General features: G+C 39.3%; 1 protein-coding gene across 1 annotated transcript in view; it reads left to right on the forward strand.

The window, feature by feature from the left end:
- The window catches only part of CACNB4 (calcium voltage-gated channel auxiliary subunit beta 4), a 244651-nt gene extending 219083 nt beyond the window's left edge, over positions 1-25568 (forward strand). The window contains exons 11-14 of the mRNA XM_035008031.1: positions 3093-3244; positions 5098-5193; positions 18661-18846; positions 21069-25568. Of these exons, the coding sequence (XP_034863922.1) occupies positions 3093-3244; positions 5098-5193; positions 18661-18846; positions 21069-21329 (695 nt within the window). The 3' untranslated portion in view covers positions 21330-25568. The remainder of the gene's footprint in view (positions 1-3092; positions 3245-5097; positions 5194-18660; positions 18847-21068) is intronic.
- Positions 25569-26075: the final 507 nt, after the last annotated feature.

Here is a 26075-nt window from a genome sequence, read left to right on the forward strand (position 1 = left end):
CCACTTATGTCCATTTGCTGGCTTGTTACTGCGCATTTGTACATTCCGCCATCACATGTTTATTGTTATGTGCCGCCACACATTATGCCAGACCTAGGAAGTACAAACATAACTAAGAAAAATATCTTACCCATAAGCCACTGGAAAGAAGGGGCAGATGGTTAAAATGCTGTCTGATAATGGAATTATGAGCCAAGAGCTAGGGGTATAAGGAAAGAAGGGTAGGGAGTAAGAGGTATCAGAGAAGACTTCGAGGAAGTTATATTTGAGCTGGTTCTTCAAGGCAGACAAAAATGTGCAAAGGCATCAGCATTTGTGTGGTTGATAAACAAGTAGTTTGTTCAGAGAAAGCTTAGAAAAGGGGAGTGGGTGGCATGGTTTGAAAGCAACAGGGAAAGAGACTGGAAAAGTAGGTTGAGGTCAGTGTGTTAGAGCTCTAAGTATACCTTGCTAAAGAAACCTCCAGAGTAGATTCTATGAAATGTGAATTCTAAAGGATACTAATAGTTGTTACATCCAAAATGTTTTCCATAGTCAAATTTGGAGATTTGGATTAAACAGTTGGCAGTCTTTACTGCAAGACTTCCGAGAGCCATTAAGATACAAAGGGCAATGCATGTTTGAAATTCCAGAAGAAACTATTAGAGCCTGCAATATTTTGCAAAAAAGTCTCTTTTTCCTCTTAGGATATCTTAAGGGATTAGTGTCCCAGGGTACTCACTTTGGGAAATGTTGCTCTGAACCCAAGGGAGTAGTTTAAGCATTTGGATATAAGAAAGATCACAGATGACAGAGATGCTGGAGAGAGGTGGGTCTAGATCGGTCATGGTCAAGTTATAGAAGTGTTCATGGAGGTTCTTCCAGCATCGTAATCCATGACTTTTCAGGGCCCCATTTGTCTGGAATAAGATCATGATGAAACTTCCATTGGAACCTTCCACTGGAACCGAGAATCAGCATGGGAAGTCAAGATTGCTGGATTAGCTTGAAGTTTTTCTTTAAGAAAATGAGCTATGTAGATATATATGCCATTCTCTTTCTCAGACATACAGTTTATATATTGAATTCCAAATACATACTATGCAAATATGGACCCACTCTAGTATATAATGTGGCCTCTGCAGCCTTCTGGCTTTCTTGCCCGAGCACCTCTCCCCTCCTGCCAGAGTGCGCATTGCCTAAGAGTTCTGTGTTGTCTAAGTCTTGGATGTGCTTGCCCTCTGCACAGGTCAAAAAACACATTTACCTCATTGCTGATGCAGAATAAATAAGGCTAGGTATTTCTGTGTTATTTACACAGTGTGCCTCAAGGGTTCTTTGTACTGGAGCAGTCCAGTTTACCTCACTACCTTTTTGCTACTTCGGGAAACATTGTATTCAGATTTGAAATTTAAAGCAGTGCAGACTTGTTCTGCAACAGCCCTGGACAGGAGTTAAACCAGTGGCAATTTAATGACAACAACAAATGGAGAACGTTCGGCAACAGCCAGAGGCTGAAATCTACTACAATACAAACACACTTTATTTTCTGAACTTATAAGAAGAATATTTTTTTAACTGTTTTTGACATGCTAGAAAAAAGGGACAGGTGTGTTATTATTACTAACAAGTGCACTTTGTGACTTCAGAAGAATTTTGCAAATGAGCCTAATTGTCCAAATTCTTTACGTAAATGTCTTGGGAGCTAGTCATCTTTCAAAGCAATATAAAATCTTTCAGACCACTGGGATTGGATCATATGAAAAATGATAGCTATGTTCACTCTTGAAATTCCTATTTCTAATACAAATCATGCATTAAACATCAGTGATTTTGTGGGAAGAATTTTAGGCTATTATGCAAAGCCCAAGAAAATAAGAGTTACAAGATAGTCTTGAGCATTCATGCTCCTGCACACCCTGTCAGTATGTCTGGCTATGGAAGGGAGGACTTTTTGGTGGGTGACGTGAAATTGAATATATACTGGATAAGCAAAACAGATCATGGCATTTTGGTAGAAACCCTTTTCAAAGAGTATATTTAAAGCAACATCACCTCTTTCCTAGGCCATCTTTGAAGTAATTTACATTAGGCAACTTTGTCTACTCTGTGTAATTTAAACGCGATTACAACATTGCTAGGTCACGCCCTATAATGCATAGGCCAAAAATAAAAATAAGTAAAAAGTAAAACAAGATCATCTCTCTGAAAATTAAGTAGTCTGATTCAGACTTTGAACATGACCCAATCAATATATCAGATGATTTATAAAATATATATGAAAAAGCTTTTTATGTTTTAGAAAACCAGATTATGTTTTTATAGATAATCTGCTTTGTTTTAAAAATAGCTGGATTGCTTCAGACATGGAGAATAACTAGATTTTTTTATTTGACCAGATTCATGCAGAGATTCAGGTCACTTGGCTATTAAAGCCAATCGAATAGATTTCGTTCTCAAGGCATTTCAGCATTTATAATATAATTGCCTTAGTTCTTTTTTTTTTTTTAATACTGAAGATTATGCCTTAGAACAAGTGTACTGGCCCTAATACTTGAATTAAGACATAGCAATATGTTAGTTGTAAGAGTAGACCCAGACATTTAACCCTGGATAAAAAATATGCATATCAGTCAAAACAGATGAATTGTGGGGGGTTTTTAAAAAACATATTTCCACAATATTAATATATACATTGTTGATTGGTTGAAATATTTCAGTGTAATTTGCTTTCCATGTGATGTTGCTCTACACATGTAGTTCAGTTCTTTCCTAAATGGGGTTTCAGCTTTCATAGCTAAAGTAAAAGTTCTTTAGAACAAAGCAACAATCGTAAACAACATAGCTATATAAATAGCTAAATTTCAGGACAAGTGTAAGAAGTGAGTTAAGAGAACCATCTCAGTTTTTTTCACCAAATATTTGGTTTGGTGAAAACCAACCAGAACTCAACCCATCTCTTTAGAAAAGATCTTAAGTTAAAAGAAGTATGAAATTCAAAATGTTCTGTTTTGCAATATAGACAAACATCAGAAAGGGGTACTATGTTTTTAAATTTAAGAACTAATTAGTAAAAATAACTATGTCCTGTTATTTATTATTTCTCCTTTTAGCGGAAGTACAAAGTGAAATTGAAAGAATCTTTGAGTTGGCAAGATCTTTGCAACTGGTTGTTCTTGATGCAGACACAATCAATCACCCAGCACAACTTATAAAGACTTCTTTAGCACCAATTATTGTTCATGTAAAGGTCTCATCTCCAAAGGTAATTAGCTCATTTGTCCCTTAAGGATCAGAAGCTCATTTCCTTTGAAATATTCTTTGCTCTGTGCTTTTTTTTTTTTTTTTTTTAAAGAATGAGACAGAGAGACAGCATGAGAGCGGGGAGGGTCAGAGGGAGAAGCAGACTCCCTGCTGAGCGGGGAGCCTGATGCGGGACTCGATCCTGGGACTCCAGGATCATGACCTGAGCTGAAGGCAGTCGCTTAACCAACAGGCACCCGCTCTGTGCTTTTTTGTTAGTGGGTCAGGAGAATATCTTATTGAGACCCTTTTTAATGGGCAGTTTTAATTCCCACAGTCTGTACAGGTTCTAGAAATTCTAAGAGAGCAAATAAAGAATAGCCATTGTTTTAAAGAAGGTCACTCTCTATTGTGGTTCCCCAGCCAGGCAGTTATGCAAGAATGTAATAGAAACAAAAAATTAAGAAAGGTGAGAAAAAGTAAGTATGGCTTTTCAGAGACTTTAGGTTCTATCTTAGTAAATTTCTTGGGTAATATTGATTCTTGTAGCACCTATATTCTCTCCCTGGTTGAGAGAGTACATAGTTCAAGAAAACTATATACATTGATCATATATAAAGTCAAACATCACTGCATAAAATCTCTTATGGAAAAGTTATAGACGTTTATATATGTGCTCAGGTTGGGTTCTTCAAGGAGTAGGTCTTCTGTGATTAAACACAATGGAATATCTGCCATGTGTCTCTATGCCACAAAGGTAGATAAAAATAAAAGTGAGACAGCCTCAAATTGGTCTCTTTTGATTTGGCTGTTCTTTCATTTTTAAGAAGTGATGACATTCTAAAAAGTTAATGTGAAATAGATATCCTAGGGAGGTACTACCTTAACAATTAGTTTATTTTTAATGCCTCCAAGAGTGCCTTTTAGCACTAAAACGCCAATTCAATTTCCAGCCAGAGCAGTAGTTGCCTCTCGCAGAGGGAGAATGTCTAAAGAAGCTGTGTCCTTCCCCAACCCCTCAGCCTTCCATCTCTGCAGGCACTGGTTCTGCACAGGATGGACTTGGGAATCCTGACCAAACCAGGACCTTTGGGGAACCATTAGAATGGACTGAACTTGCCTTGACCACCTGGCGGTCTCTTTGGCCCAGAAACTGAAGGGGATCCAAGCACCCTTCATTGCAGCAGAATAGATCCCAACCTCTTTCTCCTGCTTAAGTGTAGGAACAGGGGCTCCTATGGACATACACACTGAGGTGTCATAGAGCCTCACTGACTAGTACCATTTTGGGGGTGAGGGCCCTGTTTCAGCTAAAAAAAAAGGGAAGGGAGAGGGAGTATATGGCAAATGCAGTTACAGCAGTGCCCAAATGACACAGATATTCACTGGTTTATATGCAGCAATATGGCAGTGCAAATGTTTTGCCTAGATTTCTATCATGAAATCTTATGAATGTAAACTGGAACACCTCAATAATTATCAATGATCAAAAGGACCAGATACATAAAAGACTGATACTTATCTGATACTGAGATAGTGAACTAAAATATTACTTAACTGAATTTGGACATAAATGACCTGGTACAGAGCAGTCCCTCCTCTTTTGCAGGGCTCTCTTTGAAATTTCTGGGTAAAATCTAGGGCGGGAACTTGAGATCCCACTAGGACCCACATGGAGAGAGAATAGGATGCACGTATCAAAGCCATGATAAGTGAGAGCCAGTGTAAGTGGGTGATGTCATTACAGAGTTTACATATATGATTTTTCATATTGTATTTCCTCTTTATTAATACTCAGGGCTAACCAGACTATTAAAAAGGTCTTGGTTTATTCATTTTTCTTTTAACTCATTGAGTCATGTCTTCTTCTATCAGGTTTTACAGCGGTTGATTAAATCTAGAGGAAAGTCCCAAAGCAAACACTTAAATGTTCAACTGGTAGCAGCTGACAAACTTGCACAATGTCCCCCAGTAAGTACCATCATTTTTTGTCTTAGTCATTCTTGCCAAGACAGGAGTGGGTGGTGTGTTTTGTGTTTTTTGTTTTCCTATTACCATGGTCATTTTTGTTCTAGAATGAGGGTGATGATATGTTATCATAAACATACAGGGTTTTTCAAACAAAGTGCTGTTGTCATGTTGGCTACACTCAGCCATCCAGAACTGGGTGGTGTCTGCCATGTAAGAAGAAATGAACCTAGTGTCCTGTGTCCCATGTCTTCACCTGCTACCTTGACCTCACAAACACTCAGCAGACTGCTTAATCCAGTCATGGGGACACGTTTATGAAAAATAAAAATACAAATAAAACATCCTGATTTGACTTTCCTTTAATTTTTCTGCCAGAAAGTTCCAGTAGGCAGAAAAGATATGACCTTGAAGGCTGAGAATTTATGGGAACTAGAAGAGCCCTGCGGTAATAGCAGATGAAGAGGTCAGGGTTAAGTAAGATGAAAAATCAAATTATAGCAATGTTTTTCCTGGTGCCATTGCCAGAAAACAGCTGCTGAGTTGGAAGCCAAGACAATGGCAGGGATTTTGGTGGGTGTGGGGAGGTGACTGCCCCCCGCGCCCCCGGGGGCCACCAGTAGCTGATCAGTGTCTGTTGCTCAGCTGAGTTACTCCTTCTGTGCCTGTGTTTCTCTAAAGAAAATAACTGTCTTTCCCATTGATTTGATTTACTAGACTTTTAAATATATACTTGTATAAGGATCATTTATGTTCTGTGGAAGCATAAAATCTAATTCGGATGTTTAGAGAGACAATACAGCATGGCTGTTAAAAGTATGGACTCTGGAGCCAGATTGTGTTCACATCCACACTGGTTTTGTAATCTTGAGCAAGTACCTCCCTCACTGGGTTGGTGTAAAGATTCAATGAGTGACTATGTGGTAAAGCTCTTAGCACAGGGTCTAGCACATAATAAGCACCATCTAGGTGTTTCTGTTATAAATATCGGATATACTTTGCATTCTGCCGTGCCTAAGCTGTCAAGCTCTATAAGATCTGTTCCTGTTCTAGTTCACTGTTATATCTCAGCCCTTTATTATGGTAGGCCCACAGTAAATATTTATTGAATAAGTGAATGAATGAAAGGATGAATGAAAGACAATAAGAGTATGATGCATCCTTTTATCGGATGCTTATTAGACAGGCCAGACACAATGCTAGATGCTTTACATGGATTATCTCTAATCTTCACTGTTACCTAGTAAGGTAGGCAGTATTATCCCCATTTTGTAGATGAGGCTACTGAAGGGAGAGAGGTTAAATGATTTTCCTAAGGTCACCCAGCAAATTAGGATTAGATTAAATCTATCTGGCTCCAAAGCCAGTTGCCTGTCCTCTCAGTCCCACCTACCTGTATACACAACTGGATACCTGCCCGCAGATAATTTGGATAGGTTGGTGTCTGGAGTGCTATGTTAAGAAGTCTAACTTCACACTGCCTATGAACGAAGTCCACTTACAAAATGGAATGTATAATTCAAGCCCTTCGTGTAAATACAAAAATGTATTACCTAGCCCCTGACTCTGTAATCCTTACCTGCTGAAGGAAGTTAACCTTTACTGAGCAGCCACCAAACACTAGGCTGTGCTATTGTTTCCAATTTTTAGAACAGTCTTGTAAAGAGAGTGTCAGTTTGGGTCTCCTGGGAAGCAGACACCTAAATGGAATTAGAAGTATGAAGCTATTGGAGAAAATGCGTTTGAAAGACTAAACAAGAAAGAGGACAGAACAGGCTGGGAGAACCTTCCGACCAGACCAGACTGATCTCATGAAAGGAAAGGAGGAAGGAAGGAGAAATGGATTGGAGGAGCCTCAGACTGAAATGCAGCTTTCTTGCATGTTTGTCACACGTTGGGCAGAGCTGTTCAGGCTCTAGTCTCCGTGCTGTGCTCAGGCACTGGCTAGGAGCCGCGGCCTGTGGAGAGCATGGCATTGGCTTGGACCAATGCTGTGGTTGTTCCAGAAGGTGCCACAGTCCCCCCAACCCCCGCCCCAGGCTATCTGCTGACTACACTCATCACAGCAGGTTTTCCAGTAAATCTGAGGATAGGCCTCTTTGACCACCCTAGTAGATAACATTATCCTTACTCTCTAGAAGGGAAAGCTAAGTCCCCGATTAGGAAACTTGTTGGAGGTAACAATTAGTAAATGAGCCCCCAGACTCAACCCTAGGACTGTCTGCCTCCAACAAACCTCCGTTCACTGTGCCCCTCCACCTCTACACAGCTGTGTCGTGCAGGTGAGGCTCTGGCCCCCACCTTTGCTGTGCAAGAGAAATCTCCAAGACAGAACAAAGACCTCAAGTGGTAAAGGGGAGTTGGTAAGGAAATTGAGGGAGTTGAGGGGGAGAGTTCCAGTTCAGGCAACCATTGGCCACGTCCATGTGGTTCTTCAGGATGGATGTTCTGCTGCATCGGACCTCATCTGGAACAGAGAATCTTGGTAAGGCAGGAGACATGGAAGTTCCTGCTCTCTGGACATTGGCAAGGGAGTTCCTTTCTCTTCTGTGTCTGAGGGAGAGGAGGTGTCTCCCTCTTTTCCCCTCTTGTTGCTATTAAGGGAACTTCCTGTTTGCTTTTGTTATGTCTAAAAGCATCCCCACCTTCCTTTGTTTCCTGAGTCAGCTAGCAAAATCTCTTCAACCAATTTAGGCTTTTGGGAAACAAAACCCAGGAAGGGAAATGGAGAGCTGGCAATTTCCTGCCACAGCACCCATCAACCCCCCCCACGCCCATCCCCATGCCAGACAAGGAAGCCCAGACCCTGTCACCTGCATGAGTGGTAGAAAAGAAAGGGGGAAAATACAAAAGGGAGAAAATACAGATTATTATCTCGAAATTCGTTGGCCATGTTTGTCTTCACAGATGTAGAAGGATCTACACTGTGCAGGTGGCCTAGTTCTGTGAGGTCCCTGAGGTGGCCACAAGATCTGCGGGAGTTTTGGGAGCAGATCTGGGTGGACTGGAGAGTAGTTAGGCCTGTCTAATTTCATTGGACAGAGTGAGCAGACTCACCCACCAGGAGCAAGGCATTTCACAAGTCTACGCAAATGCAAATGCCGAAAAGAATGGGATGGCTTTCTAAGTGGTGAGCTCCTAGTCTCTCACTGCATTCATTTGGAGGCTCTCCATTCACAGAGTGGGCTCTAGGAACAAATGTCAGAGTTGTGAGAGGAATCTCCTCTGGTGAAGGCTGAAGGCTATGGTATCTAAGACCCTTCTCAACTGTAAGATTGATTCTGTCTAGATTTTGGAAGTGATCGGTGTAGAGATGTTGGTAAAACCAACATCTGTGGAGCCCAAGGAAGAGGAGAGTATAAAAATAAACAGAAAATATATCAAGTTAAGTGATAGCTTCATTGTTTCAAAATGTCATTAATATCAGATACTTCTATGGAACGATCCGTGGGCACGGCTGAGGACATGGTATCCATGCCACTGTATGGTTAAATCAGACAAACTCAAAATATTTGGTCATCTTAATTTTCTGCGGCTCACCTACAAGAACTAAAATACATTCAGCAAACATTATTTAAGTGTTAGGCCTGGGGTGCTTGGGTGGCTCAGTTGGTTAAGCGGCTGCCTTCGGCTCTGGTCATGATCTCAGGATCCTGGGATCAGAGTCCCACATTGGGTTCCCTGCTCAGCAGGGAGTCTGCTTCTCCCTCTCTCTCTGCGCCCCCCCCACCCCCGCTCATGCGAGCACATGCACATGTGCATATGCGCACACTCTCTCACTCACTCAAATAAAGAAATAAAATCTTAAAAAAAAAAAAAGTGTTAGGCCTGTTACCTCGCTAGGTGTTGGGGTTTCAAAGGCATGTTCCTGCCTTCGAGGACTGCATAGTCTAATAAGATTACAGTTGGCTACAGACAAACAACTGAAACAGACTCAAACACAGAGAACAAACTGGTAGTTGCCAGAGGGGAGGTAGGTGAGGGGGGCAGATGAAATAGGTGAAGGAGGTTAAGAGGTACAAACTTCCAGTTATAAATAAATAAGTCATGATAAAAAGTACAGCCTAAGCAATATAGTCAATAATTTGTAAAAACTTTATATGGTGACAGATGGTAACTCTGCTTGTGGTGAGCATTCTGCAATGTATATAATTGTCAAATCAGTATGTCCTGCCCCTGAAACTGATACAATATCAAATGTCAATTATTCTTCAGTTTTTCAGAAAGAGATTACAGTTGGCTAAGTCAACTCTTAGCAAACAATTTGGTAGATCATGAATATCCTTACAGATATTACTTTGTAAATCTCTTATAGATGAAGAGAGTGGTTTAGATCAGGGTTTCTCCACCTCAGCACTATTGACATTTTAGGTTGGATAATTCTTTGTTATGGGAACCTGTCCTATGCACTGTAGGATGTTTAGCAGCATCCCTGGCCAGTACCAGCTTCCAAATTGGGACAACCAAAAATGTCTCCAGACATTGCCAAATGTCCCTTAGGGAAAAAAATCACTCCTGGTTGAGAACCACTAGTTTAGGTTAATATAGACACACGTTTTGGTGAATAACATTATAAGAAGTCTTTTTTTTTTTTTTTTAAAGATTTTATTTATTTATTTTTTGACAGCAAGAGAGGGAACACAATCAGGGGGAGTGGGAAAGGGAGAAGCAGGCTTCCCACCGAGCAGGGAGCCTGATGTGGGGCTCGATCCCAGGACCCCGGGATCGTGACCTGAGCCAAAAGCAGATGCTTAACGACTGAGCCACCCAGGCGCCCTTATAAGAGGTCTTAATAAGTGATTTCTTGAGATACATTTTAGGTGAATTAAACTTGTTTCTTTGATCTGTTTATAAGAATGAGTTTATTTACATTTTTTCCCTAATAATCATTAGAGAATATACTTGTGTCCTATTAAAATTGTTTTATTTTAGCTGCTGTGAGAGGGTTGACAATTGAGCTGTGTATATAATGTAATGTGTTACCTTTGAAATAGCTGGCACCAAGAAAATACATGTGCATACTTAAATGCAGATAATACTGTGAGATATCTTAGGATTTATCCATATGTCAGGAATCTCAAAACAGCCTCATGCACTGGCAAGACAGCCTTGCTCTATTATATCTCAGCAGCAAATTCCTGTTTTATGTAATTGATCAGATAACTTGAAATATTAAACAAGCAGTCTGGATAAGTAAGGTTACTTTGTATTTAATATTTTCTAAACACTGCTTGCATTATTAAACATGTTCATTTGATCTTCTTTGAATAGCGTTTGTAATGCTAAGAAGGAATTTTACACTCTGTGTTGGCACATGTGAAAAAAATCTTTGGATTATAAAACTAGTAGTAATCTAAAAATGTGCCTGCATTTGTTCCTGCTTTACTTTAAGACCCATAATTATAATTGTCACTGAAAGACTGGTGATCACTGTGTCATTTTAGTTCCTCTAGGAGAATTTACAACTTGCTTAATTGGCCACTGCATCTCCAATCTGAAAAGTCAGCAAATTATACTGGCAGAGTCACACATTGCTAAGAAATTAAAGGCATCAGTCTTTAGAAAGGGAGATCTAAAAGAGTACTGAAAAAAAACTGGCTCTCTGTAGCCAGAAAAATGAATCCTACACCCAGGGATTGTCAAAGCAAAAAGGAACCTTGAAGAGCACCCAGTGTAGTGTTTCCTGGAGTGTTCTTCCCAATATGGGCTTCATGTGATGTCAGCAGGTGCTATGGGGAAAGAGCTCTGATACCAACAATGTTTGAGAAAACACTATGTAAACAAAGCTACACTGGTTTTTCTACTGCAGAAAACTTCATATGCTAATGAGTATTTTATACCTCCATCAGGATAGTATACGGTGGTTCCCATAAATTTGCCTACAGAACCATTTTTCACAGAGCATCCTGTGGATTTAGTGTTTCATGGAACACTTCTGGGGAAGGACTGATCCAGTCCAACCAGCTCATTTTTCAAATGAGGGAACTGAGACCAAGAGAGGTGAACTGGCTTTCCAAAGTACATAAACCTTGGCCAAAGTCAGCATAAGATAGTGAATGGCAGCAAACTGGTTACTATATATTCTGGAAAGAGAAGCATGGGTTTCATAGGTAAAGCTTCTTTTAAGATAGGAGTCTGCAGACTTTTTCAGTAAGGGCCAGAAAGTATATATTTTAGGTTTTTGGGCCATATGGTCTTCACAAGACTACCCAACTCCGCTTTGGTAGCAGGAAAGCAGCTACTCGTAATACGTAAATGAATGGGAGTGTTCTGGTCAGACTTTGTTTATAGAAGCAGCCCCCATGTAGCCAGCCGACCAAAGTTGCCACCCTTGTTCTAGGACAAGGTTTTGGTTATCTGTGACTGTGCAGTAAAGTTCCCTCAAACTTAGTGACTTCCAACATGAGCACTTGGTGGTATTCAGCTGGTGGCTGACATGGTCCCTGAGCAGGGATGCCTAGAAGGCTGGGCTTAGCCAGCTCCTCTTTCTCTCCACGTGGTCTCAGGGCCTTTCCATGGCATCTCTCCGACAGCGATACAGGCTTCTTACAGGGCAGCTCCCAGGGCTCCAAGAGCCAAGAAGTCCAATCTCTTAAGCTTAGATAATGGCCTTAGATAATGGTACAGCGTTCTGCTAGCAAAGGAGTCACAGGAGCTGCCCGGATTCAAGGAGAGAGGACATTAAACCCTCCATCTCAGGGGACAGAGTGTCAAAGAATTTGTGGCCATATTTAATCTGCCACAGACAGTTGTATTCTGGAAGAGGGAAGACTTTGCTTCATTGCCTGCTCTGGATTCACAGAAAAAAAAAAGGGTGGGATGCAGACAGAAAAGGAGCCAATGAGACTAGGACCCACTTTTTTTTTTTTTTTTTTAATATGACCAGCCTGAATTTTTAATTGGAATATCCGTCTCTACATTGTATTGTGAGATTTCATTTTGCTTCTACTGGGTATTAGTACCCTTTTCCTTTTCAGAGATATTGAAAAATAGTACATTTTAAGAAGACCAAAGTTCATATCGCCCCAGTACTGTGATAATAAGAGCCTCATAATACATGGTGAGAAAAGCAGACAGGCAGGGGCGCCTGGGTGGCTCAGTCATTAAGCATCTGCCTTCCGCTCAGGTCATGATCCCAGGGTCCTGGGATCGAGCCCCACATCGGGCTCCCTGCTCGGCGGGAAGCCCGCTTCTCCCTCTCCTGCTTCCCCTGCTTGTGTTCCCTCTCTCGCTGTGTCTCTCTCTGTCAAATAAATAAATAAAATCTTAAAAAAATAAAAATAAAAAATGACACAATCAATAACCCTTAAAAAAAAAAGGCAGACAGGCAGACAATTGAATATATAAAGGAAATATAATCCCTTAATCCTACTTAGTTACAAGCTGGCTTGTGTTACTATAAGATGACCCTGTGGCTCTTTGAGCTGTGTAATTTTTTTGAGCATTTTGAGCATAAAATGACATTGATCGCTCTCTCTGCAAGAGGGGAACTCATCTCCTCACAGAGTCTTGCAAACCTCTAACATTACAGTAACCACTGGAGTTCTCTTCTGTCACCCTTTATTTTCCATTGCCGAATAGACTCAGACTTATTCTAGTAAACACAAGAACTCTGAAGTGAATGGTAGTGCCCGGTATCCTTGACCATATTGCTATCATGGTAGTAATTTTCCACTGCCCTTTTCCAGCCATTTTATGTAAATTATTTAGAATTGTGTGGATTCACCCATCTATTTTTTTTTTTAAGATTTTATTTATTTATTTGACAGAGAGATAGAGAGAGAGCACAAGTAGGCAGAGAGACAGGCAGAGGGAGAGGGAGAAGCAGACTCTCCACTGAGCAGGGAGCCTGATGTGGGGCTCAATCCCAGGACCCCGGGATCATGACCTGAGCCGAAGGCAGACGCTTAACGACTGAGCCACCCAGGCGCCCCCCACCCATCTATTTAAAGTAACTGTCCCCAGTGGTGCTTTCATTATTACAGAGCCCCTGGGCGTCCACAGTTTAATTCAGAATAGTGTTTTTGAAAAAGAAAATAATCAATTTGAGAGGTTTCCTTCATGAAACAAGGCTGCACGGGATCTAGTTTCTCTCCATCCAAAGGAGACTACTCTTATTGCGGGGATTTTGGCCACCCAACTTGGATACCCCACCAACTAAGCACTCCCACCAGTGCTATGATTTAAAGCATTGGATTAATTTGAACTTAACAAAAACACTGGGTGTCTCTTCTACAGACAATAACACTGGGAGATGTTGTAATTTTTGAAGAATAGGAATGGACAGGATGGAGGGGTGTGGTGAGGAAATGTGCATGGGTTCATGATGAACGTCACAGATTGTTAAGAGAGGAACTACAAGGGATCAAAGTCATTGATATTCTTTGCTTTTATGTTTTGCCCCTGAAATTAGTGGCAAGAATTCTGATTGTCTTTTCCCGTTCAGCTTATTAAAGTTGGAAACTGCCTGAGATGAACTAACTGCTAGAGCCCATAATATTGGTAGGCTTTCTTGTATCCCCTGTAAGACTTCCTAAATCTTTCAAGATTCTTTTAATTTAACATCCAGTTTCCCATCACTAGCTGACCAGTGAGTTAAGTACTCAGGACTTCAAAAGCTTTAATAATATCAAGAATGCACTTGCAATATGAAAGAAACATTGGTTGGTTATTTTATAATTAGCATTACATATTTGTCATTCAGCCATTTTATTTTACTGAATTGTATCTGCCATTTTTTTTTAAAATGGTAGTGGATTCAGGATCTCTATATTCTAGGAGCAAAGAAATAAAAGTGTACTTACCCCTATTATTTCTTTTTTCCTCTTAGAAATAGGAAAGATGACCCACCTGAGGTTTTATCTATGCACAATAAATAAATATAAAGTGACGCACATCCCGTGGGAGAGTTTATCTGTATTTACTCTCATGCCTAGCTAGTATTCTGTAATGCGCCAACTTAAAAAAAAAGTTAAAATTAAATTGCAAAATTAATTTCTAAGTTTTATAAACTTTTTATTAGGAAATGTTCAATAGCAACATCCTAGATAAAACATATTACAAATTATATGTTAGGTTTCATGAGACCCTCCCCTCTATGCTAGAAAGGATGGATTTCATAGTCATAAAGAAAGACCTGTCCACTCTGTCTCAGTATCTCCCCGCCCAAAGGAATGTAAAAGAAATAAACAGAACCTGCTCCAATTCTCAATGTAGGAACTGAAAAGTGCTCTATCTTCTGTAAAAACTAGGGTGACCGACTGTCCCACTCCCCCCCCCCCCCGAATTTTCCAGATTTGGACACTGATAGTCCAAAGTACCCCAAAACACTCAGTCCCAGGCAGATCAGGATCAGCCTTGATTCGGGTGCCTTCTCTGGGAAACTTTGCTCTGTGAATGGACAACTAGACAGATCGTTAAGTACTTAAAATTTTCTTAAAAGCTATTGCAGATCTTCTTCCTTTCCATTGAATTCAGCATCAGTCTTTGCTTTCCCTGGTCCCTTTTGTCTAGTTCTCTGAACCACTGGGTGAGCTGGAGGCCTAGTTTTCACTGTTCTTATATTTATAATGCTTTAATATTTCATTTTGCCCAACAAGCTTATCCAGAAAAGGCACCTCCTGTGCCTGGTTTTCCAAGAGTTTGTTTTGACTCCTCTGCTCATGATGTATTTACTTTAGCAGCCACGCTATTTCTGCCCACCTCAGCTAAAGAAAATACCCCGTCCCAGTATATCAGAGGTGTTTGCTGTGGCAGAGCTTGGCAAACAGCTTCATGTTACCCTATCTTCGGCATTCACCAAGGGCATGCTATCATTGAGTGGGTGCCTCTCTACTGCCTGTGACTGTCCCATTTCCCACACCCTCTGCCGCTGATTAGATAGCTGTCTGAATCCAAACCCCATGCTGGAGGTCTCACGTATTGCACAGTAAGGAACTAATTAGACTTGAACCTTTAAATTTTTGAAAAATTGGCAAAGCTGATTTGCATAATTCACGGGGCTGCTTCTCTTTGAATTTCATGTATAATTTCTTTTAAAAATGTATGCCCTTATACTCACATTCTAACACTCTGGTCTCATCAGCTGTGTTATTTCCTAAACAGTTGAAAAGAAAAATTGCCACAGATACACAGACTGTGAAATTCTTCTTAGTTGAAAATGAGACGCATATGTCAGTATTCATTCAGAAGCCGAAATTTGCTTTCCTCTGTGCTTTTGAAAGCATAAAAGCAGTTTCAAATCATCTTCCATCATACAGCTGTCTTTTTAGCAGGTGCAAAAGCATCGTTTCCTAGAAATGATTGAGGCTTGAGCAAATAGCCATGTGCTGATAGGTACAAATTCTGTCCATTGGCAAAGAGGAGTACTTTATTAAAATGACTTGTAATAAAGTGTATGTTTAATTGTATCTGCAGAATGACCGTGTAACATGTGGAACAGTGAAGTGGATATAAACATTATTCAAATAATACCCTTTAGTGGGGGCTGCCTACCTGGTTTTTCCCTTTCTGGGCTTAGTTGTCCTGACTGTGATAGTCTGGACCCTCAGTCCAGGGGTCCTTGGAGGGTTCTTTCACTTGGGACTTTATGAAAGCAAAAAAAAGAGGTTTTGAGACTACACGTTGTTGAGAACCCACATTATAGAATGAGACCTATGTAAGTGAAGTATACAGTTAACATAAATGAAATTATATAAACCACAGACTCCAAATCACATACAGTTTAGAATTTGTGAACAGTTTTAGCGTGCAGTGGCTGACAGAGTGGGCCTTCATTCCTGGGCTGCCCAGTGTCATCCTTCTTCCTGGGTCATCTTTCTGAGTCTGTGCATACTCTTTCGGGGGGGGCAAGGAGGGGACTGTTCTCGTCCCACTCAAGTTAGTGCTGCAGTGCTATCAGAGAATGCAAGTTCATATCAGAGCACGAGGGACAGTTCTCAGATCCGACGTCTGTACCTGTTGATGGGTTACATTAACGGGGGCTGGGGGCTTTTGATGGCCAGAGGTAGAAATTCCCTTGAGTTACTTTTTTTTTTTTTAAGATTTTATTTATTTATTTGACAGAGAGAGAGAGAGACAGCGAGAGAGGGAACACAAGCGGGGGCATGGGAGAGGGAGAAGCAGGCTTCCCACGGAGCAGGGAGCCTGATGCAGGGCTCGATCCCAGGACCCTGGGATCATGACCTGAGCCGAAGGCAGCTGCTTAACCACTGAGCCACCCAGGCGCCCTTCCCTTGAGTTACTTTTGTGGAACAGGGGAATTATCGTAAGGGTATGTGTTGACTGACACTGTAGGAACCAGCTCTTTTCCCATTCTCTCATGGGCCACATGGTCTCTTTCTCCCATTGAGTCTTCTCTTTATCTGTTCTCTTCCCTCTACAGATAGAATTCTTTGACTTACTTATAATTTCCCCTCCCTCTTAAGTTCGACTTTCACCTGTGTCTCTGGGCTTCCTTCTAAATTCCGAACTTAAAGCTGCAGCTCTGAACATTCACTGGCTCAGTCTCTTTAATTGTTCTGAATTAAAGTCCCAGTGTGACTTGGAGTATTAAGGATTTTAATACTTGTGTCTCCCACTAGAAGAGGGGAGTTTCTTGAGCATAGCGACAATGTCTGTATTCTTTGCCATGATATACTTAACAATGCCTAGCACAAAATAGGCACTGAGTAAATATTTTATGAATAAATAAAATATGCAAAAAAAAATCTGAAATCTACTAATAAGAGGAGAGGTTTCTTTTTCTTTTTTTTTTTCCTGAGGGGGTAGGGGCAGAGGGAGAGAGAGAATCTTAAGCAGGCTCCACGCCCAGCGCAGAGCCCAACGCAGGGCTCAGTCTCACGACTCTGAGATCATGACCTGAGCTGAAATCGGGAGCCAGTTGCTCAATAGACTGACCCAGGTGCCCGGGAAAGGTTTCTACATGAATTGGCTGAGTCTTCTCAAATACCAATCAGTTTGGACTGAAGTCACCTTATTCTATGCCTAGTTGCTGAACATTTCTCACTGTTAAGCATTTCTCACTGACTTTCAAACTGCTTTGCAAATTAAGGTCAAAATGTTCAGTAGAGATCAATGTGATGAAAACATTCAAATAGTAAATGTTGGGAAAGAGGTGGTTTCCATGGTGACTTCTGCTTGAGGGAAGCCTCACACCGAGGAGAGTGAGTCAGCTAACCTATCACCAACTCATAGTTGTCCAGTTGCCATGAACCTACAATCTGGGCACAGTAGCATTGCTGGTGGCAGTAACCCTGTATTGGATTCATTAGTGGCAGGTTCTTATCTTGGCAGAATGAGCTTAAAAGGAGGTAGGGAGTGGCAGTGATGGTGCGAGAGGGAAGGTTTGAATCCAGCTGTTTGGAGTTGGGAGTGTGATTTCCCTTAGCTATGGGATGGCTTTTCTCTTTGCGAGGGGCCACTGTTTTCTGACTGTCCATCCTGTCTGTGTTCCCAGCCACACTGCAGTGACTCTGAAGTGCCACTTTGCTCCTTTGGGGTGGAAAAACACTTCCTGATTATAGGCCAGATGTTGGACAGAATCCTTACTGACAGAAACACGGATACCAGACACTTGCTGTATGACACCCCTTCCTTCCACGATTAAATACTCCTGGTCCTTGTTTTAACTGTTTCACACAATGATCTTTTGGTAGCAGAAATCACCTTAATGTGGTTTTCTAGTATTAAATCCTAAATCTTCTTTCCCTATTATTTTATCATGAGACAGATAACATTTTCACAGGCATTCTGAAAATTATCTTAGTAAATGTTATTCCCTTCGACATAGTTACTTTGGAAGATGAAATATTTGTTTCAGTGATATGGTCATTGCCCAAAACGTTTTTAGAACTCCTCTTTCAATGCTATTAACTTGCTTCTCTTGTATTCTGAAGTAAGTGTAATTGAGCTCTATGGATAAATCTGTGGATAAATATGAATGTTTTTGCTATATTCTGCATATAATACTTGTACACTCACCTCATCTTTTTCTTCTAAATAATGAAAGATCTAAGCATTGAATGAGCACTCCCATTTTCGTGTCAATGTCCAAATTTGCACTTGGTTAACTGTGCAGCACCTCACTTGACTTTAATTTTAGAAACTGCCAGTCCAGCCCCTCAAAAGTGATATTTGGTACTAGATATTAGAAATGCTATTATCTGCATTAAGTGGAATTTTAGGTTTCGTTGCCTAAAACCTGAGGTATAAGTAAAATGGATTTTTCCTTTTTCTTTTTTTTTTTTTTTAAAGATTTTATTTATTTATTTGACAGAGAGAGAGACACAGCAAGAGAGGGAACACAAGCAGGGGGAGTGGGAGAGGGAGAAGCAGGCTTCCCGCCGAGCAGGGAGCCCGATGTGGGGCTCGATCCCAGGACCCCGGGATCATGACCTGAGCTGAAGGCAGACGCTTAACGACTGAGCCACCCAGGCTCCCCAGAATGGATTTTTTTCTTGTCATCTGCAGGAAATGTTTGATGTTATACTGGATGAAAATCAGCTGGAAGATGCATGTGAACATCTGGGAGAGTACCTTGAAGCCTACTGGCGTGCTGCCCACACAACCGGTAGCACCCCCATGACCCCTCTGCTCGGGAGGAATTTGGGTTCAACTGCGCTCTCACCATATCCCACAGCAATTTCCGGATTACAGGTATTGTCACTTTCCACCCATGTTTTTACAGCCTTACGTTGAAGATTCTGCAGAGAACTTGATTGGGATGAAACTGGATTATCCTTAATCTGAAGAGGGAAACATGGGTGGGCATTATATTAAAAAAAAAAAATCCAAAATATTACCTCACCATGGTCTACCCTAGGCAAAGTTACCTACAGTGGCCCTTGCCAAAGAACTTTGCTCTCTGTTAATGTATAATGACTTTTACTTAGACAAATTAATCCCTCCTGTGTCTAAACTCTACCAGGATACTTACTCCCTACTCAGTGCAGCTGCCCACTATCTCTCCAGGTCACTTCTTAAAGATTATACATTGGTGGCAGTGTAAGACACCATAGCAAGCTAAGTAAGATGTTTTGGGGCAGATGGACCTTTTGACTGTCCTTAACTAATCCTGCCCCACAGGCTGCCAGGCCTGTCCCCTAGCTTGCTCAGTACAGAACGTGGACATGAGTCGAGCCCACTGTGTTGGGAAACAGTGACAGATCCTTGAGTTTTCTTGCGTGGGCATCCATCTTGGTCAGTGGCTATGGCAGGTGTCCCTTAGGGAGGCTGGGGACAAGTGCAGGAGGAAGAGGCTTTCTCTTCTGCTCTTCTAGTGCTTCACTCAGGGCTAGGTGTGATGAGCCAGAGACATTATGATACAAAGTGAATTTTGCCTTTCTAAATCAATTATTATTTACCATTTGTCAAGAGCCTGCTGGAATGGAGTCCAACCCACAGCTAGCTAAGGAACACATAGTCAATTGAGGCCTCTTGTATCATGACTAGTTTTATATTCGTGGGTTATAATGATAATCGTAATTGTAGATCACGTAGAGTTAACTCTGAGAGAAAGGGCACTCTCTGAAACGCTATTCTAACTGTATTACTTTGCTGCAAAATTTCATCTTTGTAAACAAAACACTGCCCTGTAAACAAATAGCTTTGAGGCTGGAAATGAACATGGGAAATGTGCTTGTGTAATATATGGTATATTTGTATGCACCAGGACCATCTCTTGCCTGATTTCACTGCCTATGTGCTAAGCCAAGTGTAGTATCTCCACTGACTAGTTTGGATTGGCTCTAAATTGTACATGGTGGGATGAGAAATGGATGCACGAAGCAATATGCTTCTCTAATGTAGGTAGAAGTGAAATGCACTTTGTTTATGAACAGACTCATCACCTCTAAGACATCCACCTAGGGGGGTTCTCCCAGTTTCACGTGAGTTAACATGATGCCCTTTATCCTGGGTATTTAATTGTTAGACTCCTGGCTGGGGTTAAAGGCACCGGCTGTGGCCGTTGAATGATTTTCCTGCTGTGTGAAGGTGAGTGTCCCTTAGAGGAAATGTATATGGGTCCTTGGTTTCATCAGGATCCTGTTTCTTGACTGAGGTGACCTACCTAAGTAGAGAGACATAGCTATGATACATGTTTTCCCATGATTTGAAGGAAAATGTTGAATAACAGTTTCTAAACGAGCCATCAAATAAGTGTTTGACGGTATTAATTTCAATTAATGGTATTAAAGGAATTTAGTTTATATCTGAAGATAATTTTTGCAGGACATTTCAGTGGAGGAAGCAAGAATTGTAAATATCAGTTAGCCAGCTCTAGAATTATTGCATACTCCATTGGAAAGAATATTGCTGAGAGCCTTAACATTTATGTATGATGAAGAAACAAACACATTATTTTATGGGCAGCACAAATCATAATTGCACGAAAATATTTTTAAAAGGTATAAGGAACATTCAGCTAGATAAAGGTGAAGTGTGTGACTTCAGGGGAAGAAAGATTTTATCAGTTCAAGAGAGAAATAAAATAGCAGACGCTATTCTGAACTTTAACTTATTTCCCAATAGTAAAATGATCCTCATTTTTGCAGTAGAAGTGGAGTTATTAGGTCTTCATAGATACATTAAGTTCCATTCAGCAGTTAACTTTCAAATTTCTATTTTTAATAGGAAGCATAGTCGTGTAGCATCATGTAATTAAATTCACAAACTATCAGCATTTTCGTATCTTTGCATGTTCTGCCCCAAATAAAATAGACTAGATCTTTTGAGTAGACCATTTGTGCATCAAAATGCTTTATTAAGTCAGATATTTAGCATTTTATTGTACAGACCCTACTGTTTTACGTGCATTTACATCTTCTAGATGAATGAAACTGACATGATGTAACCGATGAACTATCTGATATTTTTAGAGTCAGCGTATGAGGCACAGCAACCACTCCACGGAGAACTCTCCAATTGAAAGACGAAGTCTAATGACCTCTGATGAAAATTATCACAATGAACGGGCTCGGAAGAGTAGGAATCGCTTGTCTTCCAGTTCCCAGCATAGCCGAGATCATTACCCTCTTGTGGAAGAAGATTACCCTGACTCATACCAGGACACATACAAACCCCATAGGAACCGAGGATCGCCTGGGGGATATAGCCATGACTCCCGACATAGGCTTTGAGTCTGCAGAAGCAAACAAAAAATTCATCTGTTGACAATTTGCCATAGCACTGCTAGGATAAACCAATCATCTTAACTTGGCAAGTACAGCACAGTATTTACTGTGCTTATGGGCTGTTGTCATTTGATGCTAAATAAGGGGCAAAAAAAAAAAAAAGTACATTATGCCCTTAAGTCTAGATGGTTATTAGATGCCCAGTCATATAGATATTTTTAAGCTCAGCATTTACATAACAGTACCTTTTGTTTTCTTCATTAGATTTAGACACATTGATTTGTAATTTAGGGTATTTATCAAGGCACATATAAAATAATTTCCCATGCTGGAAATTCCAAATGACCAGTTCCAGTTGGAACCAATTTATAAACCAATTCCTGTTGGAATTTGGGCGAATCGACTAGAAAGTCTACTTGAGCATGTTGCAGTCAATTTAAAAATCTGAAAAAAAAAAAAAAAAAAAAAAAACACAAAAAAACCAAAAACCTAATAATAAGAAAATCAAAATACCAAAAGAAGCCAAAACCAGGTATGGTATTTATTTGCTGGAATTTAAATTTACACTTAAAGTTGGACTGTATAAACATTTTAACATATGTTAATGTTGACAGAATGGCTTTTCAAACTTACCAAATGTATTCATAGTGCCAAAAAAACCCACCTCAAATTAATGCAGAAATTATACGCTCTCCTCAGATTTTAATATTTTTGTTTCTTTCCTGGCACAGCTGTTGTATTCAAAGTGTTTTGCTTTTTGTTTAGTCCCTACTGTTAGCTTGTTTGAAGTTGGCAAAAAAAAAAAAAAACCTCAAAATTTCTTTAGCAGTGAGAGAGAATAATATAGAGAAGCCCAATCATAGCTGATCACGGGACATGGGAAACGGGGTGTTGTTTCCCCTTTCCTCTCTCTGAGCACAACTACATACATCCAGGAGTCTGAAGTCAGACAGTAAGGATGGGCACAGATCCTCCTGAGTGCGAAGCTAAACATCTCCAGGTGGGAATTCATCTCTCCATCTTCCCACAAACATGGGCCTGTATTTCCTGCCAGCACAATTGCATATCTTTCCATTGCTTCATTCAGTCTCTGTCTTTGAATATATGAATGTTCTAGCCCTTCCCCAAATTCTTTATAGTCATGCTAAGGACTTTTGTTTTACATGGAAACATTCAATTTTGATATTGAAAGCTGCGTTTATACAAATGATTAAATGAAAAATGTGAAAACAAATGATGAATTTAAAAGCTTGCAATAAAAAGCAAATTCACAGATTCAGAGTATATTTGTTCACTAAAATTACAGCATTTTTATTGTCGAGAATTACAAAGAATTTGGAGATTGAGCTGCCTTATTTCTAATGAACACTCCTCTTCACCTGTTAAGTCTTGACAGTTTTTCCAGTGGCTAAAATTACAGAATTGGTGACCTTCTGTCTTATGTTATCAAGGAAGCCTTAGATGCACTATGATTCAAGGAATTATTGAAATTGACCCTTTTATACAATACACAAATATCTTTCAGAAAAGACTCTTGTTTCTAAAAGTCCACAATGCATGAATTTTTCGAAAGCCCCAGTAGGACGAGGCATAAAAATCCCTTTCTACTGGTACATGTCATGAAGCCTATATTTGGAAAACAATAATAATTGATTTCTATTACCTTATTTTCCTCCCACGCCTTTCAATATTTACGCTCTCAAAGCATGCACCCATTAAATAATTTTCCTGACTATAAAAATAAATTCCATATTCTTGATTAGTTATACATATCTTGAACCCCATCACGACCTCCCACATTCCCTCCCCTCCTGTTCACTGTGCATACTCCATTATGAACCTGTTTAGCTATGATGAGGATGCCTATAATTATGTAAGTTATCTCACATATTTGATACAATTGAAAATATGGGCTCAGTAAATTCTAAAAGTTAACATGTGATATTGACTTGTGAGGTTCTTTTGTCATCTAGTGAAGCTTACAGAACTTTCAGTTAAGACATGTGAAAGACCTGTATCCATTAGACACCTTAATAAACATTGAACCTGCCATTACTGAATACTTTGTTAGAGCACAGAAGAGCATTTTCCAGCAAACAAAAATATATTTATTACATGTACAGCACATATTTGCATGAAAAAGAAAACATTAGCCAAAACATTTTTCTATATGCTTTACTGGTTTCTTGTTTGTGTGCATTAAAGTATTTAATTGCAAAGAGTGCACCAAGGTGATAAATTTAGACTAGACAGCTGTTCAGCTTTTTCTGTAGTAGCATTAGCAATCTGGTCATTTAACTACTTTAAGATATTTACATTTTATGGCAGGTAGCTGCAACAGCATTTACTTATATTTCCTAGTCAGCAAGATTACCATATTCTTTCAATTTTTAAAAAGCACTTGTTTTTAAAAGCTTCTTAAAGCCTTGTTTCTAAGTCTTCCATGTCATGCTGATAAAGAGAGAGGTCTATTCAGTATCTGTGCACAAAACCAATCTGTCGTTTACCATCAAGTGTCTGTACCTGTTTTGCTTTGCATTCTTATTCAAAAGCTAACAATCTTGGAAAGGGTATAATGTATATTTTCTTGATGGACATATTTGAAATTTTACTTTGATTTGGCATATTCTTTTCCATTCCTTTTGTAATAAGTTTATCTTCTCCAAATAAATAAGAGATACACAGTTTCCTTTTTTTAAGTGTTAGAGTTTACTGTGTAAATGATACTAAAATACAGATATATACTAAATGAAAGTTTTATTTTTGCCAAGCATATCAAGCAACTTTAAAAAATACGTATTCCACAAATACTTTGTTTTTAACTTATTTTATTTCAAAATAGCAAATGATAAGCAGGAGAAACAACTCTTACAATGTTTTGAGGCGTTTTACCTTGTATAAATCACATATTCTGTAACTTCAGTATATGTAATATCAGAATATGTAAGTTACATATTCTGTAATTTTAGTCTGCGAACATGTAACACTGTAGACTCATGTGACAATGTGAAAATGTAGTTCTGGGAAAAAAGAGAATGCAATTTGTCAATCCTGATGTTAATACTCAAGGCTATAATGTGACTCCAGTATTATAATCAACAATGTTATCTTGTTTACTCCAATATTTAAAGCAACACTTGGAAATGTTTATAAATGACTGATGATTCTCTCTTATCTTTATACAGTTCTATTGGAAAGCAAAATTGAAATTAACAATTTAGACTGATAGTCTTTCCTAATAAGAGAGTCTTAATTATGTGACAATATGTCATTGCACTTAGTCCTTAATGAAATGAATTTTTTAAATATAAAACAAATTCTAAGAAAATTATTTGTTCCCTTTGAATAATTTGTTAATTACTTTATTATTGTTGTTGTCTGCAAAATGTATTTTTGGAATGTTAACCACTTTTCATACCTGCATACTTGAACTTGTCTTTTGTGTGGGGGCCTTAAAATTCGTAATAGGAAGCTAGGGCAGTGAAAGGGAGGGACAGAAGGAAATTATGCCAAAAGATAGTTTGCAAATTTAAACCCTTGAATGAACATATCATAAAATGTTGTGGAGACCCAGGATGTCAGTCAAGAATGTTTCTAGGCAACCTTAATTTGCATGCTAGTGTATTTTTTTAGTTATACAATTTTATTTTGGTATTTGCTAAAAAATAAAAATGATATAATGCCACTGTAGAAATTGCCCTATATATTAATATTTATACTACCTCTTCTCTAGAGAAGACAATCTGTCTTTAAAGAGAAAAACACTTTTCAATAAGTAGTAATCAGATTTATTACTCTTACTGCTAACCTAGCTGCAAAACTAAATGCATAAATTCTTAAAATATACATTCCCTTTAAATTTTAAACTGTTTCCAAAATACTCTTGTCACCCTTCTTTTCTTCCATGTTAGTGGAGTTTTCTTTGAATTGGTTCACAGTTTATCAGGACACAAGGTTAATTTAAGAAATCGGTCATCATAGGGAACAAAACAAACTGCAAGGGGATTGCCTTTGTGTGCAGTTTGTTACAATATCTAGCTCTAAGCCTAAAGAGTAGATCCAAAAACTTGATATTTAAGTGCAGCTGGTTTGGAAATTCAACTTTTGTTGATCTTTAATGTCTCCTGTGGACAGTTAGCCATTTCCTATGTAAGGGTATGCATTATCTTGGACTCCCATGTCATTGGAGCAAACTTCATATAAATGTTTTAAATAAATGGGACTGTACCCCTTATTTCTTTTCTATTTCTGCCTTTGTGTTGCGTGACAATGTTGCATGTTGTTTTCTTTTTAATTATATAAAACTCATCTTTGAATGACTATATGAATGAAAACATTATAGCAAATTGTGTAATAAAATTTGTTTTATTCGTTCCTCATATCTTTAAATATTGTTAATACTCTGTTACTAAGTTACTTACTCAAACTGTGTCTATAGGACAGAGAACAGGCCACCTCTTTTACATAATTATGATCAAACTAGTCAATACAGTAGTTGTCAGCAGACAACAAGGATAACTTTTTTGTTGTTGACTTAAACAGCCAAGTTAGTCAAAATAGTTAAACTGGTTTATATGGGCAGAGAGCTACAACATTCAAAAATTACTTTTTAAAGATTTCTTCTTTTATTAAAATGAAATTTCTCAAATGAAATACCCCCTCTTATAGCAACTATTTTTATCTACTTGTGGATGGTTTAATCCCAAATGCTTCCTATAATTGAGGGACAGTATGAGAAGACTAGAAAATTTA

The sequence above is a fragment of the Mirounga leonina genome, unplaced genomic scaffold (assembly GCF_011800145.1).
Source record: "Mirounga leonina isolate KUSES-001 unplaced genomic scaffold, KU_Mleo_1.0 Mir_151, whole genome shotgun sequence".
NCBI lineage: Eukaryota > Metazoa > Chordata > Mammalia > Carnivora > Phocidae > Mirounga > Mirounga leonina.